Consider the following 18,807-nt stretch of genomic DNA (forward strand, 5'->3'; position numbering starts at 1 on the left):
TGGTACCATGTTTGCATGGACAGATTTGCATTCCTTCAGATATTAGCATAGATTGAGGTTTTTAGATAGAACTCTCCCCCCATGTCCTTTGCTATAGTGGACTGGAAGTCGGCACACTAGATTTCTAGAACTTCTTGATCTTAGACATTGTGTTGAGCTTCTCTGGGCCTGTTTTGTCATCTGTAAAATAGGGTTTAAATCCTCTGTAAAAAGGAAGCTGGTCTATGTCTAGTCTCTCAGTTGGGTTGATTTTGTAGGTGAACGTCAAGCTTCTTTAGCTGTATGTAGAGAAAACTGGGTGGGGGCAAGAAGCCTGTGGAACCTTATTGATTAGTGAATGAGTTGGGTTTCATTGGTGCTGAGGATCATTTGTAGAGCCCCCAGCAAGGCACTGGCCTCATGGTGCAGGGCAACATTGGCATCTTTGTGATTAGTGTTGTGTGGTGTTGAGCACTGAATGTTAATTTACCATGTCAAACACCTTGTGCACACCTTGCTGCGTTCTAGAGAGTAATAATTGTTTTCATTTTCTAGCAAGAACCTGGTCTAAGCTGCTTTATCATGCAGATTGATGTGCTCAAGACCATGTTTTCCTTAAGGAAAGGTGTTGGGGCTCTGCTTGTTATTCCAAAAAAATTCCATAGCTCGGTGACCTCTGCCCCTGTAGGGATGACTGCACTTTTTTAAGGGGCCTGCAGTGTGCTTACTCTGGAACTGTGGGAAGACGATGTGGATCATGGCCCCACTGACCAGTGTAAAATTCTTATGTAATCTCAAAATTTCTTTGACTATCAGAAGGCAAAGTCTTGTCTGTGGCATCTGTGTCTTTATAGATAATGGGAAGTCTATAGCATGTGTATTAGACAAGAAGATTCATTCTCAAATTGGGTATATATCTTGCTGATCTGTACATATCTATGTCCTCTTCAGAGGGCTTGTTAGATTTACAAGGAAGCTCTACACTTGCCTTGTATCTGAAGTGCTTATGCTGCAAGTGGAGAAGGGAGGAAGTCTAATGTGAAGATGCTAGGTGAATAGAATGAATTAGTTTATAAATCTATTCAGCAGTGGTACATGGCCTTCTACCATGTACCAGACACTATTCTGGGCCCTGGAATTAGGTTTGCAAATCTACCACTTTGTAAATGGAATATATTACAAATCCATGTCCACGTATATAAGTAGTAAGAAGATAATGTAGGAAATACTGCTTTCTACAGAATTTTTCATAGTTAACAAAGCAGGTGAGACTGAAAATGGACCTTTGATATGTGAGAAGAGATGTTGGTTTATTGTATCCAGGGAAGATCTGCAAAGACAGAGAGAAGCAAAGGAAAGGAATGGTTTTCCAGGGTATTTGTTTCACTGACTTATTTCATTTGTTAAAAGCTGCAAGTGAGATTGTTATCTAAAGATGTACCATAGTTAATGAAAAGCAATCCAATTTTTGAGTGAGAATCACAATTTCTGTATTTTCAGGCTTTAAGAACTAATCTGGAGCAAAGATGTCTGAATTTAGAAATGCCTAAAGGCAGAGCCAAATGGGATTAAATTTGTGACTGGGCAATGGATCGGCAATCTAGGGGGAGAATATATGTTGTGGTTTAAGGGTCATTGAGGTTTCCTGTGTTGAATAAAAAAGTCCTACCTTAGACCATGGTTACTTCCTGTAATTCCACTATTTGGAGATGCATTTCACTGAACCCAGGGTTTGTTCTCTATTAAAATATACCTACTCTCTGGCAGAGGTATGTATTCATTCCATGACAGGCAGAGTGGTGTCATAGAGAGAATGGTGGATTTAAAGTTGGGGAGTGGTTAATTAGGGTCTACCTCTTGTAGCATGTATGACCATGGACAAGGCTCATTACTTAATTCTTTGTTTAGTCTCTGTATTTCATCCATGGAAGGTAGATAAAGGTAGACCTTTCAGGGTTTTTGATAGAATTGAATGAGGATCTCAGATGTAATTATTCTTATACAGATGTAATTATTCATATACTTCCATGACTATTCCAGGATAGAGTTGACCTAGCAAGATCTGACTATAGACTGAGTCAGGTCAAGAGATGCTCAGAGACTTCACGAACAGGAGAAAAGATTCTGAAAGGTATAGTGGAGAGAGCTAGAAACAACCTCATAGCTTCTTTGCTCTGCCTAAATATGATCAACAAGGGTGATGAATGTTAAAGTCAAATTATATACTTGTGCTTATTTATTAAACTGTCTTCGAGATCTTCAGAACCTGAAAAAAGCCGTCTTACAGAGTTTCTGGCCTTCAGTAATTTGCTGACCCTTTCCATGTGGTAGAAGACCGAGTCCCACATGATACTGGAGCCTCATTAACCAATAGCCAAAGAGAAAGTTTCTGTTATTTACTACATTTAGGTAGCATAGTCGGTAAAGAATTTGCCTGCAGTGCAGGAGACCCTGGGTTTGATCCTTGAATTGGGAAGATCCCCTGAAGAAGGAAATGGCAAACCACTCCAGTATTCTTGTCTAGGAAACACTATGGACAGAGGAGCCTGGCAGGCTATAGTCCATGGGTCTAAGCATTGGACATGACTTAGCCACTAAATCAGCACCAAGAAAGGTTCATTAAGCAGTTTGCATTCTCACTTTAATTTTCCATTACTTTTTGTTTATCAGTTGTGGCGTTTTTTCTCTAACCTCCACATGTTCACTTTAATACTGTCATTCAATTTTAAAACTGGACACTGCTAGGTCACTTTGAAGTGTCATCACTGAGTATTATGTTTGCTGTACCACTCCGGAGGCAAGTGGGCAGAGAGACAGCACTGTCATTCTGGAGCTGATAACACAGAAAAACAATTCAGAGGCAAATAACATACTTTACAAGGAAAATAAAGAGAGAAAAAAAATGGACCAGATTTGGAGGAGTAGAGAAAAAAGCCTGTTTGATAGAGTGTCAGTGACTGAAAGAAATACTTAAAAATCTTCTGAAAGAATCAAAGCTTTACAGCAGATTAAACAACATGAAAGAAAAAAACTGCCATGATTTCGAGTGATAAAAATTGGCAAGGTACCTTGAGTTACTGCCATTATTTGATTATTAAAAAATCTTTTTCTAGTAGAGGATGCAGTGGATTTATCGTCTCCTGAATGGTGCTATTATTCAGAGTTGAGAATTATGTGCAGCTAAGTCTTAAGATACATCTCCTCTTCACCCCACTTTTATTTCCACAAAAGAGAAGAAAAAGAAATCATAGCAAGTGTGATGATATGAAACAAACAATAGCATGATTTTAATCCTTTTTTGCAGTCTACCTGCTTCTCCTTCTCAGTCGCCTCCAAGGGGCACCCTCCCTTTGTAGGTGCAAAGTCACCACCATGTGAGGCTACAAGCAGTGGCTGAAGCTGTGTCACTTCTCACACTTGTATACAAAATTCAGCCTCATTCTGATTCTTCCCAGGACCTAGTTTTCTTCATGAAGATCCCCTTCTAAACGCTAATGGAAAATTTGTCTTATTTAAGGGATAAAATGTCATTGTATAGGTTACTTTGATAGCTTCATTATTGCAATCATATTATAATTTTACACTTAAAGAACATCATTCACATATGAAGCCAAGTACATGGGAATTTTCCTCCCCTCCTAAGTTAAAAAAAATTTATAAGGCATTTCAGGTATTATTATGGGAAATGGATTAGGAAAATGTAGTTCTATTTTTGGAGCTCTAATTTTTATATTTAAAGGCATTCCTGAGCTGTGCACGTTGGCAGATATATTAGTCATGTTATTTCTTGCTTTTAACACCTTTTATATTTTCAAAATGATAATATATTTATTTTTCATCACAAAAGTAAAATATGTTCATTTTTAGTAATGCAAAAACATGTAGCACATGAAAATCAAAATACCACTAATCTTATCTTAGAGATATTTTCTCAACAGTTTTTGGGTACATCTCTGTTTACACATATGAAATTTATTTTAGAGCTGGAATCATACCATAACCCTCTAATCTGCCCTTCTTAACTGAAAAACATAGTATGAATATTTCCATGTTATTAAACATAAATATAAACATCATTTTAATGGCTGCAAAATAGTTAATAATCTATAATTGGGCTTTTAAGTTGCTGTCAAGTTTTTATCATAAAGACAAGAAATGAACATTTTTGTTATTCTTTTGTGAAATTGCTTATTTCCTGATTATAGGTTTCTAATGGTGAAATATTCAAAGGGTTTGAACATTGTAAAGGGTTTTGTTTTGTATTGGCCAAGTAGCCTTCAAGAAAGCTTATCCTCGTTGTTACTGTCATCATTGACACTGTCTATTATATAAGACTTTCACATTGCTGGGGCCAGCTGGATAGATTAACATAAAACTGGTTACATTTGTATAAATCTGAGTTGTCTGTTACTCTTGAAACCCTATATTTCTTGGGCTTTTGTATGTTTTTAAAAGAATGTTACCCTTAATCTTTTTTGGGGGGAGCATGACCATCTTTCTCTTCATTTTTTTTCCCCCTTTGGTCTAGAGTTTCCTTTTAAAAGAAAGAAAAGTATCATATGATATGGAGAAAGATCTAAACTGTGAATCAGAAAACTTGGTTTAATTTGGAGTTGGGATAGGGGGGGCGTTGCCCTACTAAGGCTGTGTCTGTGAGTGTCTCCTCTCTTGTGCTTTTTTTCATCTGTTTAAGAGTTTGAACCTGATGCTTTTTGAATTTCCTTTCACCTCTGGGAGCATTTTGAGCAGGCGCTTTCTCTCTCTATTGGTAGTGTTTGTGGGATTTCGAATATTGAAGGCTTAATTTCAGTGTAGCTGTAAAATGTTAACTGCCTCCACTTTCCTTGAAAGGTTTTGTAGTTTATGCTTAAGAGACCCCTGTAATGTGGGCCATTTTTATGGAAACTTAATAAAGGGCATAAGCTACACAGATGTTTTAACGTGTTCTAACTGGTGATTTCCAGAAATTAGTAACAGAGGGCTGGCTGTGCATTATATATGGATTAGTTTGAGATTACAGGGGAAGGCAAGAATAGAGGGAGGCCCTGCCAAGAAAGGGTAGATAAGAAACACTTTAATCCACAACCCTGAAATTAGAGTAGGAGTTTGATATGCTTGCGGTAGATATGCCAGGGCTGTATGTTTATTTTTATGGTTCTTCTGTAAAATGGACTTTCCACTTTGATTAAGACTTCAAGGGAAAGGAGAGAGGTTTGTGTTCAGTAGCACTTAATTATTTTAATATGGAACAGAGGGTTAATTATAATTACAGGATCTGTTCTGAGAGTTTTACTGAGTAAGGGTTGTGTAGTTAAAAATACTCAGAGCTAAAGGCCACTCTCAAACCAAAACATTCCTATGGTAGAAACTCTTCCTGCCTTTCCCAGGCTGTCTACAAAGTGGTTCAGTGATATGTGACATTGACAGCATCTGTGTAAGGCATGTGATGGAAAGCCTGGATTCAGCCTCTCCTTGGATCCCAGGAAGTTGACTGTACACTGTGTGAACTGTCAGCTCTCACGGTGAGACCAGTTCTATGAGTGCTTGTTAAAAAGAGGACTCATGAGAGGTACAGTCATGCTCAAGCAAAGCCCCTTGAACATCTGTAACTTCTCTTTGCAAAGAGATGGCAGTGTTTGGGAGATGCTGTTGTCCTATCAGTTCAGTTCAGTTCAGTTCAGTTGCTCAGTCGTGTCTGACTCTTTGCAACCCCATGAATCTCAGCACTCCAGGCCTCCCTGTCCATCACTAACTCCCGGAGTTCACTCAGACTCACGTCCATCAAGTTGGTGATGCCATCCAGCCATCTCATCCTCTGTCGTCCCCTTCTCCTCTTGCCCCCAATCCCTCCCAGCATCAGAGTCTTTTCCAATGAGTCAACTCTTCGCATGAGGTGGCCAAAGTACTGGAGTTTCAGCTTTAGCATCATTCCCTCCAAAGAAATCCCAGGGCTAATCTCCTTCAGAATGGACTTGTTGGATCTCCTTGCAGTCCAAGGGACTCTCAAGAGTCTTCTCCAACACCACAGTTCCAAAGCATCAATTCTTCAGTGCTCAGCTTTCTTCACAGTCCGACTCTCACATCCATACATGACCACTGGAAAAACCATAGCCTTGACTAGACGGACCTTTGTTGGCAAAGTAATGTCTCTGCTTTTGAATATGCTCTCTAGGTTGGTCATAACTTTTCTATCAGTACCCATTAATTTTCTTGTCAGACTTTTAGAGAAGAAGAGCTTTTATTCTCTCCTCCACTTTTGTATACAGAGAAGTTTGTGCAAGAGGAAAATAATTGACATGTGCTCAATGCAGCCTTGTGTCTGCAACAGGTGGGCCCGGGACCCATTGTTCTGGTTCTCTGCTGGGGACACAAGCCCTGACTGCAGACATGAGGTGTTGTTCCTCCATTGCCTGTTTCACACAGATTCTGTGAGAGGTTCTCCTGTGCCCCATTTTGGACAAAGGAGTATCAACCTGTGATGTGACATTACAGGAGGATGCCACCAGGCTACATTTATGTCCTACTGCTGACATGTTGATTTGTGGGAAAGAGGACTTCTTGTTTTCTGTTAGAGTAAAACATGTCCTGCAGCAGACGTACCCATGGAGCAATTTCTATGAAGCACATTCATCCTTTCTAGTTAGAACCATTCTGGAAAATAAAAGAGCGAATAGAAATTTGGGGGAAAGATTTTTTCTAAGATTATTTTATTTTATTATGTTTTATTGAGGCATAGTTGACATACAATATTGTATTGGTTTCAGGTGTACAACATTATGAATTGGCATTTATATACTTTATGAATTGACAATCATGAAAAGTCTAGTAACTGTCTGTCACCATACAGAGTTATTACCATATTATTATTGATGGTATTCCCTGTGCTATCATTACATTATGTGGTTTATTTATGTTAGAACAGAATTTTATACCTCTTAATCCCTTTCATCTACATCACCCACCCATCTCTCCCCTACTCTGGCAACCACTATTTTGTTTGTGTCTTTCGGTCAGGTTCTGTTTTGCTTGTTCATTTTGTTTTGTAGATTCCACAAGTGAAATTTATTTTGTAGATTCCATAAATGACATCATTTGGTATTTGTGTTTCCATCTGACTTATTTCACCTAGTGTAATACCCTTTAGATCCATCCATATTGTTACAAAAGGCAAGATTTCAGTCCTTTTTTATGGCTAAGTAATACTTTATTATATATATATATATGTTATATATCACATTTTCTTTGTCCAACTTTAGGTTGCATTTATACCTTGGCTATTGTAAATAATGCTGCAGTGAATATAGGGGTGCATATATTGTTTTGAATTAGTGTTTTGGTTTCTTTGTCCAAGAATCTAGAAATGGAATTGCTGGGCTGTGTGATTGTTCTATTTTTAGTCTTTTGCGGAACCTCCATACCATTTTCTATAGTGGCTGCACCAATTTACATTCCCACCAACAGTATACTGTTGCTGCTGCTGCTAAGTCACTTCAGTCGTGTCCAACTCTGTGTGACCCCAGAGACGGCAGCCCACTAGGCTCCCCTGTCCCTGGGATTCTCCAGGCAAGAACACTGAATCGGGTTACCATTTCCTTCTCTAAGGGTTCCCTTTTTGCCACATCCTCACTAACTCCTGCTAATTTGTTATCTTTTGATAGCAACATTCTTGACAGGTGTGATATCTCTTTGTGGTTTTGATTTGCATTTCCCTGATGATTAGTGATATTGAACACCTTTTCAGGTGTCTGTTGGCCATCTATATGTCTTCTTGGAAAAATGTCTATTCTGATCTTCTGCCCACTTAAAAATTAAATTTTTTGGTGTTTTTTTTTTTTTTTTGATATTGAGATATGTGAGTTCTTTAGTACTTTAGATGTTAACCCCTATTAAATATATTATTTTCAAATATCTTTTCCCATTCAGTAGGTTGTCTTTTTGTTTTGTTGATGGTTTCTTTTACTGTGCAAAAGCTTTTTATTTTGATGTAGTTCCATTTGTTTATTTTTGCTTTTGTTGCCTTTGCCTGAGGAGACAGATCTAAAAAAATATTGCTGAGACTGATGACAGAGAGTATAATGCCTACGTTTTTTCCATGAGTTTTATGGTTTCAGGTCTTACATTTACGTCTTTAACCCATTTGAGTTTATTTTTGTAAATAGTGTGAGAAGGTGGTTTAAAGTGGTTTTTAAAGAAGGTGGTTTAAAGCTAGTAGAAATTTTAGGGTTTTTTGGGTTTTTTTTGTAGAAAAACTAAGATATTAAACTTTCTAGAAAATTCTTGTCAGGTTATACTTTAAAATGAATTATAGAATATGTGGTAAAGGCTTTAGTTGGATCTAAACAGGAAGAATAAACCTCCCTTCTTAGAAAAGACTAAGGTATAATTTTGTACTTTAACCTTTCTTTCACTGGATTAATTAGTGTTCAAATAACCTGATATGGGCAAAGGTATTATCTTTTTTTTTTTTTTTTTTACTTTGTCCTATTATAAAGCAATTACAGACGAATTTGAGAGAATAGATTAAGAAAATCAATAATGACGTGATGCTAAATTTTATATATTCTCTTCAAGATTTTTTCATATCATATATATTTCTGGCACACTTCCTATGAAAGAGTACATGAAATTTTCTAATCTTACTTTTAAACAATTGGAAAGCGTAAATTATTTATTGTGTTACTCATAGAAGAATGTGATTAATATGAATTCACTCTCAACCAGGATTGAAAAAAATTTACAAAGCAGTTCTTCCTCTCCAAAGATGTAATTAATACTGGAATATTTCTAACTCTCTTTAATGCCAATAGTACTATACCCTGTATCTTTACCTTCACAGAAAGTGGGAAGTTGGAAATTGAAAAATAATATATTGATATTAAATTTGAGGATAACATCCATAAAATTAGAGTTAACAATTTTAGTTAAAAAATAACTTATTAAAAAAATAAGTTAAAAAAATTTGACTTTGTGGTCTTGTGACTGAATTTTGGTTTTGGTTTTGCTTTGTTTTTATTTCAGAGATGATTGTTGACCATCAGATTGAAACAGGCCTATTGAAACCTGACCTTAAGGATAAGGTGACCTATACTTTGCTCCGGAAGCACCGGCATCAAACCAAGAAATCCAACCTTCGATCCCTGGCTGACATTGGGAAGACTGTCTCCAGTGCAAGTAGGATGTTTACCAACCCTGATAATGGTAATGCAGGGGCCGCCTGACCGCTGCCCTTTCTTACCTGCCTTACTCACTTTACTCCACCTCTTCTCACCTTTTTTTTTTAAATCCCTCTTCTTATTTCTTCTTTTCTCAACTCATATGCCACAACCATTTCATAATGACATGTTTTAACCAACTGGGAAGACTTGCAGTCCTATTGGAAAGATTTCAGCAATTACGACTGTAGGCTGCAAATGCCAAGATGCCATGGTTGCTCCATACACCTCTATTCTGATTGACTGAGAGGGTTTGGTAATAATGCAGTGATGAATCAATTGAATGTTCCCAATGAATCAGCAGGCCTGTATATTATTGAGTACATCAAGGAATATGCTTTTGACTTGGTGGTTTGTCAGAATTAGGACAGACTAAGCTTTAATAGGTACTCCGAAATCTCGTATTGTGAAGTGTTTGCTTGATATATGAGATGGTGTCCAGCCTATAGATGGTCATTCATCAAAATAAGATTCAATATTATTTTTACTGCTTAAAAAACCAATCTGCTCTTTTGCAATGTGATAGATGTGAGAATTCAGGTAGGATATTAGCCCGATTTTGTAGCAATAGGAAAGGCACTATGTTTTATGTATACTCTTTTACATTTACCAGAATTTCTTGCAAAGTGTCTGGCTTCTGTATCATTGTCTTTGTTTTGAATAAATTTCGTAATTGGGTGTAGGCTGAGAAAGGAGAAGTTATTCTCATGAGGTATGGAAAATTAAAGTGTAAAGACTTGCTAAGCATTGGACTGGTCAAACGAGGCCTCTTCCATCCCACGCCCAATCTTTTTGGTGTTAAGAGAAATGAGTAGATAAGGGAACTTTTAATTTGCTGTTCTCAGCTGTACTTTCAGAATAATATAAAACATGTTGTCATAGAAAAGATGGACTAAGTGAAGTATATAAACTGAATTCTAACTCAGTTCACTCTATTTCTGGAAATTGAGTTTTCTTACTTAATATTAAAATTAATGGCTTTCTGGGAGAGAGCTTACTATTAGCAAACTTTGCTATATTTTGGAATCATTCCACATAGTTTTTTAAAATGAGTGTTTAGTAAGTAAGCAGAATCAGATGAAAAGTTCAATTCTGTTGAGTGACTTTTATATTTATGTAATTGCTTTTGTGTTTCTCTTTTTGAAGCACAACAGGTTATAAATAATTAAAATAAGAATGCTCTTTAAAGAGCATTCACAAAAGGAAGAATCTAATCTAGAACATTCCTATGACAATTTGGTTCTACCATATCTGAAATATTGCTGCTCACAGGAAATGTTTTGATTTCTCTGCATCTCCCATTTTATTTATTTTTTAAATTGCATTTTGAACAGTTTAATGGCTGGAAATGTTACGTGATAAACAGTTTGTTGAAACTGATGTCACAAATAATTTTAAGAACAAATCATATTTTAAAAATTATGGCATTTAAAGTACAAGTCTGTTTTTTAGTATCTTATTTGTTAATCTCTGTCTCACATAAAATGAAAATTTTATGATTTGGAGATTTATTTTTTATCATGAAGTCAGTGGTAGTATAAAGAAGCGAGCATTGTTTTCAGATATTGCTATATTTGCAATGAGAAGAGGAATGAGTATGGCAGAGCAAGGGTACCTTCACCACCAGTGTGGTATGAGCTTAACTTTCCTGGACGTGTAGGTAGAGTAAAAGTTAGGAACAGTTGGGTCTTTGTGGCAGTATCTTGTGCTTTAGGGGAGAGTATTTGGATGTGAAATGCAATTATTGAGTTGATATTGCTCGTCATTCATCTTCTACCCTATCAGTAGATCTTTGTACTGCAGAGAAAAGTTGCAGTTGCCTTCACTACTGAGCTTCTCACATGTGCAATGCCTCAGATGCTGGGCAGAAGGCAAGCAGGAAGTGCAGGTGATTCTTTTTCTTTCTGACTTGTCAGCTGATCAGCTAATACCCTAAAGCATGGAATATGACTAGGCCTTTAAAACATATTTTGGCCTTTTAAATATCTAGAGGCAAGTTTTGCCTTGAGAGATACTATAAGAATGACTTTCAGGTGATTCCAAAATATTTTATTATAAATTATCAGATGGCAAATTTTTGATTTTCTAGAGGCACTTGTTCTTAACTTGCAAGTTTATACATATAGTTATCTTTATATGTTAGGATTTAAATACTTAATATCTTTAACAACTATGAAATGTTCTTAGGATAAAATTCTAAAATAAAAAGTATAGAACATTTTATACTACTTTAATAAATCAGAATCTTTTATCTATGGTAGTTGGAATAGATTCTAATATCTCCATGTAAAAATGTAGATAAACTTATCACCTTGGTTTTCTATCATAGACTATAAAATAGAATGCTGCCAGTTTTAGTTATAATAATACCCGTGTTGTTAATGGCTGAAATCTTTGGAGTTACTCTAGATTAAAAATTTTTTCATTCCCTAGTCATATGCCACCTCTTATATACTTGCAAGGGCCAGTTGTTATCAAGAATTTTGAGGACTGTTTGTTAAACATAGCTACTATTAAAAATTAACATACAACTAGATATTATATATTAAAAATAATGTTAACGAATACTCAAAATGCATTATCTCCTTCTTATTTTACTATAGGCTTCCCTATAAAATAGTGTGTTACTGTTAACTCTTCCCAAATCTACATTCAGGGACTTTATACTGGAAGCTTGCAGTCAGTCCTGATGGTGGTATAATCACCATAGACATCAGCAAATACTACAAATCAGGACTTGATATATTGTTTTGTCAGTTATTTACAACTTTAAAAAGAGTTAGAGAAAATGCTAATAATGCAGGTTAAGCTTACCTATGTAGTATCTATAGCCGATATCTTAGCTTGGGCTTCTATAATATGTTACCAAAGATTGCTGTATATACTTAAAGAACAAGCATTTATTTCTCACGGTTCTGGAAGCTGGGAAATCCAAGAACAAGAAGCCACAAATGCAGTTCTTGGTGAGTGTCCACTTTGGCTTGTAGATGGTCACCTTCTCATTCTATCTTCAGGTGGGGGAGAGAAATCGATCATCTTTCTCCTATTTCTTTTTATAAGGATGCTCTTTTGGAAGCCAAAATTTATATGCTGAAATCCTTACCCCCAATGTAATGGTATTAGGAGGAGGGGCATTTGGGGCAGAGTCTTCATAAATGGAATTAGCACCCTTTACATTGAGGGTTATGGCACCCCACTCCAGTACTCTTGCCTGGAAAATCCCATGGATGGAGGAGCCTGGAAAGCTGCAGTCCATGGGGTCGCTAAGAGTCGAACAAGACTGAGCGACTTCACTTTCACTTTTCACTTTCATGCTTTGGAGAAGGAAATGGCAACCCACTCCAATGTTCTTGCCTGGAGAATCCCAGGGACCGGGAAGCCTGGTGGGCTGCCGTCTATGGGGTCGCACAGAGTTGGACACGACTGAAGCGACTTAGCAGCAGCAGCAGCAGCACATTGAGGGTTAGGATTTCAGCATGTGAATTTTGGGAGAATGCAAGCATTCAGTCCATAACAACTGTTAGAATGTGAGTCGTACAAGGAATTGAGGAAATAGTCTTTCAGTATTAAAAAACTATTATTCAGTTTAATAAAGGAATCACCCATGTCATTGATGATTGAGTCAATGCATTTTCATTGCTTCACTTTTGTCTTCCTCTATAGCATATATGATAATGGATGTTCAACATGGGTGTTGGGCCTATGCTTGTTTGCCAGTTGCAACCATAAGTCAGCTATTGATAGAAGAGTTTGGTAAAAAGCAACAAAAGCATTGTATGAGAATCAACTGGCTGTATACAGTTTACAATAGAGTATTGTATATTTATTATTTGTATGTATGCTATACATCTTTAAATCAGTAAAATTTACCACTCACACCCATTTGCGCTTGCGCACACACACATACACACACACACACACACACACACACACACACAGACACACACACACATGCACAAGTGTTTTCACCAGAGAGCTGGTTCTCAAACATTTACCAAAACACCCACTACCAGCCCACCACTGTCTATCCATGGCTAAATTTTTTAGGGTCCTGATGTGGCTTTGGATTCAAGATGATTGAATGATTTAAAAAGAAATGAAAAACATTTTTATTTGTAATAAATTGGGGAAGAATCAGGTTTATAATATCTTAATTATTGTGAAATTTCCACTTATCCAAGACATCTGTGAATTCTGGTGGATATATCTGCCAGGTATGAAATTTGAGGCAAGTGCCATATTTTATATATTGAGGCAAGCTCAATTTATTAATGGAGGCATTTCTATCAAGTTAGTGTCACAGGAAGAAAATTAATGAGGTTTTCCTTTCCTCTGGTGTTAGATTTTCCTTTCCTTACTCTCTTTTTATTTCTCACTATTATTTTAGGCTGAACCATATACAGTTGCCATTTTTGTGGGTAAAATATAGTTGACTACCAACAGTTTCATATGGTTCTATTTAATAGTTTGGTCAGAGATACTTAGGTAATAATTCTGTATTATTTTAGTTTACTATGAAAGAATAACATTGAAGCCTAAGAATGTTTCTTAATAGTGTTTAGAAGTCAAATAAGGTATATTTAGTTTGCATTTTATTAGAAAGTGAAAGTTTAGACTTAATTGGTATTTTTTCAAAAATATTTAGTAATATGTTTCTGACAAGGTTACCTGATAACTCTGTTTTAAAGAGCTATGTTTTATAGGATTATATGATTTTTTTAAATGTCATTTACCACTTAAGTGGATACTTGTGATATGTACTGTCTAACAAAAGATGGATAAGACCCAACTTTAAGACCAAGAACCTTAATTTGAGTATTCAGCTTTCACTGCCTTTATGGAAATTTGGGCAGTGCTCTCATGAATTTGTCCCTGGTGTTTTCCTGATTTCATTTCTACTCCCTAGACTCTCATAAAAATCCTTTCCCTCTGTGGTCTAGGAGATGCCCTTTACTGAGAAATGATTTTGGTTATCCAACTGGACCTAGGCTATGAATTTCATATTGCACAATCCATTTTTATGACCCCAATTTTCATTATTTTTTAAGTGAAAAACTGTAAAGGTAATTTAGTACTTAGCTTCTATGTCTGTAAAACATAAAATGAAGATTAAATGAGATAATGCATGTAAAATGTTTTGAATGGTGATTGTACATAGTACCATCACTGTACTTTATACAGTGGTACCATAGTACCATCACCCAACAAATAATATTAAATTATATGTAATTGTATATATTATATGTTTAAGCACAGGTAAGGAAGAAAAATCTCATATTGAATGATGGTATTTGCTGGAGTGATATTTGCTCTATAACTTACCATTTGGGAAGAATCTCATGGATATATTGCTGATTTATTTCCTCTGCCCTTCACTAAGTGATACCATTTCACTAGCAGTGGGAGAGGAGGAAACTCTCTCATCACAGACCTCTTGCAGAATAGTCTGTCCCCATCATTGATTTTCCTCTTTGCTGGCTGTCAGGGAAACCCTAAACCACACTGAGAATCTAAGACTTAAGGCTTCTCCAGTAGGTAGATGAGGGTTTGGAAAAGGTGGTGGCTCCATGCCAGGGCAACTGCTGCTAGACATCATCAGGCTGCTTCTGGTGCACTGTGGCCTCTTCTGTAGTTACAGGGAGCCAGGGCCTGCTCCTGATGGCATCTCTGAATTTTATCTCAATTTACCTTCTTTTTTTTTCTATCAGTTATGAGAAATGCAATACCACTTGCTCCTACCCTGTACTTTTTCTGCAAATTCCTCTTTTCATTAACTTCCAGGCAGTATGCTGATTCCTAGCTCTTTCCTACACTGCAGTTTCTAACATTAGAACAGAACAATTTTCCAGGCATGAATCCTGGCGTGGATTGCCATGCCCTCCTCCAGGGGATCTTCCCAATCCAGGGATTGAACCTACGTCTCTTATGTCTCCTACATTGGCAGGCTGGTTCTTTACTGCTAGTGCCATCTGGGAAGCCCCTTAAAAAGTGTGAAAAGTGAAAGTTGCTAACTTGTGTCTGACTCTTTGCGACCCCAAGGACTATAGCCTGCCAGGCTCCTCTGTCCATGGAATTCTCCAGGCCAGATTACTAGAGTGAGTAGCCATTTCCTTTTCTAGGGGAGCTTCCCAATCCAGGGATCAAACCCAGGTCTTCTGCATTGCACACGAATTCTTTACCATCTGAGTCACCAGGGAAAAAGTGTAGTCTCTTGCTATTACCTACAGTAACATAAATAGTGGTTAGCAACAAAACAATGAAAAAAAATCAGTGTTTTATTCTGTTAATTCTTGGCCCTATTGAAATGGAAGTGGAATTAGCTAGGCTCTCACTGCTTTGCATCTGATTGGAGGTTAGACATATTCCAGCTACTTGGTTTGGGTATTAGGTCAAGCTGCCTAGATGCTGGCACTTGGTAGATCTGGCTGGGACCACTGCCAGGTTTGGCAGCTTTCTCACTCCCTGTAGACATTCTTAGGTTTTATCTGGGTTTTGGATTCCAGCTTATCCCAGTAGTCTCTGTCTGGGTTATTCTACTCTGAAGTTCCCCTCTCCCCTCCATACCCTTGAATTCAGACCTGCTCCCTGAATCAGTGGGGAAGGCAGACATTTCCCTGACTTTCCTCAAAGGTTCTGTCCCAGAAGTGGTCATCGTGTTTCTCCAGTTCTAAGATAGGTCAGCTCTCAGGCCTCCATCACCTTCAGAGGAGATTCAGCTTCCCAGGTGCCTTTCTGTGTATAATCAGCTCTTTCCAAAACCAGCAGCACACATCCATCTGTTTTGTTCAGAACTCTAATTCTCCGTTCATTTGCATAGCACAGATGAATGTTCTGGCCAGAATTCAATGAATGACCAAGCTCTTCTCAGCCTTAGATTAAATGAACCCATCCATGGAAAGTCACTAGAAAAATGCCTCAATAAATGTAATCTTTAATAACACTGATGAAATAACAGTAGTATTTCTAAACCATCTATCAGACACTATTCTTATGTTATTTTCTTTTCCTGGGCAGGTGACTGAACATCCAGCTTTATAATGTTCAGACTGTTAAATAAACAACACAATTTTCTCCAAGAGTCATACTCTCTGAGTATTTGCTAGTCTAGTCTGCTCTTTATGGCAGTGAAGAGTCAGGCTTAAGAGATACAACACACACACACACACACACACACACACACACACACACACAAGAGATACAACACAAGTAAGTGTTTAGGTTTTGATATTGAAAGCCTACTTTATAATCTCCTTGAAGACACACCATCTTTTCCAAAGGCTTCATTCTAATCCAGGAGAAATCCTTAGTAGCATCATGAGTTTGAGCAGTTTGCATTATCATAGTCTTAAGCCTCAGTTTCTATACCTGTAAAATAGGATAGTAATGTCTCATTCAACATATACAACCAGAAATAAATGAGATATCTTTGTGAGAAGTATTTAATAATCATAATGTGAGATACCGTTGTAAGGAAAACTATTATTCAGAAAGGTTTTAAGGGGAAAATGTAGTGCCTTTCAGATTTAAAACTGAATACAGAGCTTCAGTTCCCCACCGTTATTTTGTATTCTTTTAACTTCTGCATCTTTTAGTTTTTTTTCCCTACTACTCCGTATGTGAAAGCATTCTTGGAGTTCTGTTTTTAAAACAGTGCTGCTTTCATTATCAACCTTACAGACGCCAAATAATACGTAAGGAGATGCCACTCATGGCTTTATAATGTTTTTAACTTAGGAGTATGAAGATTGACTAATATGTCTGAGCAACAATAGTTCTTAGCTATCAGTAAATAATATTGGAGAAGGGCATGGCAACCCACTCCAGTATTCTTGCCTGGAGAATCCTATGGATCGAGGAGCCCCATCGGTGAGTACAGTCCATAGGGTTGCAAAGAGTTGGATACAACTGAAGCGACTTAACACACACATTAATAAATTATATATATATATATCAGGATGTTGAAATAAACATATTTAAAATTTTTACTAATTGCCAGTCTATTTTACAAAACCAGGGTCTATAATGGAGTAAAGGAATGGAATAATTCTTATTATCTTATCTTACCAAATAAGAATATTTCTTCTCCATTACTTCTTTCTCTGAAAAGGAGTCCTTAACTGATTTTCTGCTGCCGAACCAGGAGTAAATCTTCTTCCGAGGCTTGAGATCTTGATGGAGATGCCCTTGTGAAATCTCAGTCTCCCCAGCCTCAGGTTACTCTAAGAGCAGACAGGGGAGTAGTTGTATATCCTACTCTCTGCCCTGGTCCCTATAAGAGAGAAATAGAGAGGAGAGGAAAGGGAAGCAGAGGAAAACGTGAGGAATGAGGGAAGGCAAAATGGAGACGTGAGATGTGAGCACTGTGTACTCTTTACCATGTCTCCCAAAAAGAAAAAAGGGAGAAGAAAACCAAAGTCTTCCGAGAATAACTAAATATATCTCATTTCACTCAAACCCTGTTTCAGTAAAAGTACAAAGGACAAAACGGAGATTTTTTTTTTCAGGTTTGTGAACCTGATTTCTTAAAAATGACATTTTGAAATTAAAGCTGCATCAAATGAGGCCAAGGTTGCTGCCTTCCATGTTTTCCAACACCCTTGAATAAAGGAAACATTGTTTTATCAATAATAGTAGTAGTAATAGCAGCAACAGTGTTACCTCCCATTAACTGAGCACCTATTATACACCAGGTATTGCTCTCTAGGATGTTTTTATTTATTTGATTTTCATACCTATAGTTTATTTATTTATTTACTTTACAATATTGTATTGGTTTTGCCATACATTGGCATGAATCCACCATGGGTGTACATGTATTGTTTTTAAAGTTTCTATATTGTATCTCCATTTGCAGATGAAAAGCCTGAAGAAATATAAAATAAAGAAACCTTAGAAATGTGAAATAACTTACCCAAAGGCATAAAAATAGAGGAACCTAGTATACTTAATAACAGTGTTCTGATTCAGCTACAGTGATCATGAGCTTCCTCAACCATAATTTATTTCCCATACATCAGTGAGTCCAGGGCTCTCACTTTGTGTAATATTGTGATGTTAAAAGAGCTCTGAGTCTTTCTATGTCTAGGCAGAAATTTATGTGAAAGATGGCAGTTGGACATCTTTATTGGCTTTCCAAATGGAGATTTCTAGGCAACATGTCATGTGTTTATGGGTGAAATAATGCTAAACTCCTGAGCTAAATTTCTTGGCTAAATAATGGTGTGGAATACATACAACATTGCAATCGTGAAAGAGTCCTAAAATATTAACAGTAGTTAATCATCTTTTTAAAAAGATTGTTAAAAAAATTGATAGAGAAGCTTTTTTTGTGGCGGGGGGTGGGTTATTTGCATGATTCAAGTAGGGACACCCTTACTTGAACAGATTTAAGATTGATGGTTTTAGACAAGTTGATTCTCAAGGAAAAGATGAATCATTACAAAAAAATCCTGTTCATAACACCTTTTTCTACAGTCTAGATATTGGGAACCGTCACTCAGAAGTCTTCAGGGTTTTATCTTTCCTCATCAAATCACAGTAATATAAACCAGTTTCTTGTTTATGCCGGAAGCCAGGCAAAAATGATTTAAAAGAGAATATATAAGATAGTAGCAAA

General features: G+C 36.9%; 1 protein-coding gene across 4 annotated transcripts in view; it reads left to right on the forward strand.

Moving 5' to 3' along the window:
• SLC4A4 (solute carrier family 4 member 4) overlaps positions 1 to 18,807 on the forward strand; it is a 363,818-nt gene that overhangs the window by 163,464 nt on the left and 181,547 nt on the right. For all 4 annotated transcript variants that reach the window (XM_070791561.1, XM_070791562.1, XM_019962896.2 and 1 more), the window contains exon 6: positions 8,998 to 9,177. In XM_070791561.1, coding sequence (XP_070647662.1) covers positions 8,998 to 9,177 — 180 coding nt within the window. The remainder of the gene's footprint in view (positions 1 to 8,997; positions 9,178 to 18,807) is intronic.

This window comes from Bos indicus, chromosome 6 (assembly GCF_029378745.1).
Source record: "Bos indicus isolate NIAB-ARS_2022 breed Sahiwal x Tharparkar chromosome 6, NIAB-ARS_B.indTharparkar_mat_pri_1.0, whole genome shotgun sequence".
In the NCBI taxonomy this organism is placed as follows: Eukaryota; Metazoa; Chordata; class Mammalia; order Artiodactyla; family Bovidae; genus Bos; species Bos indicus.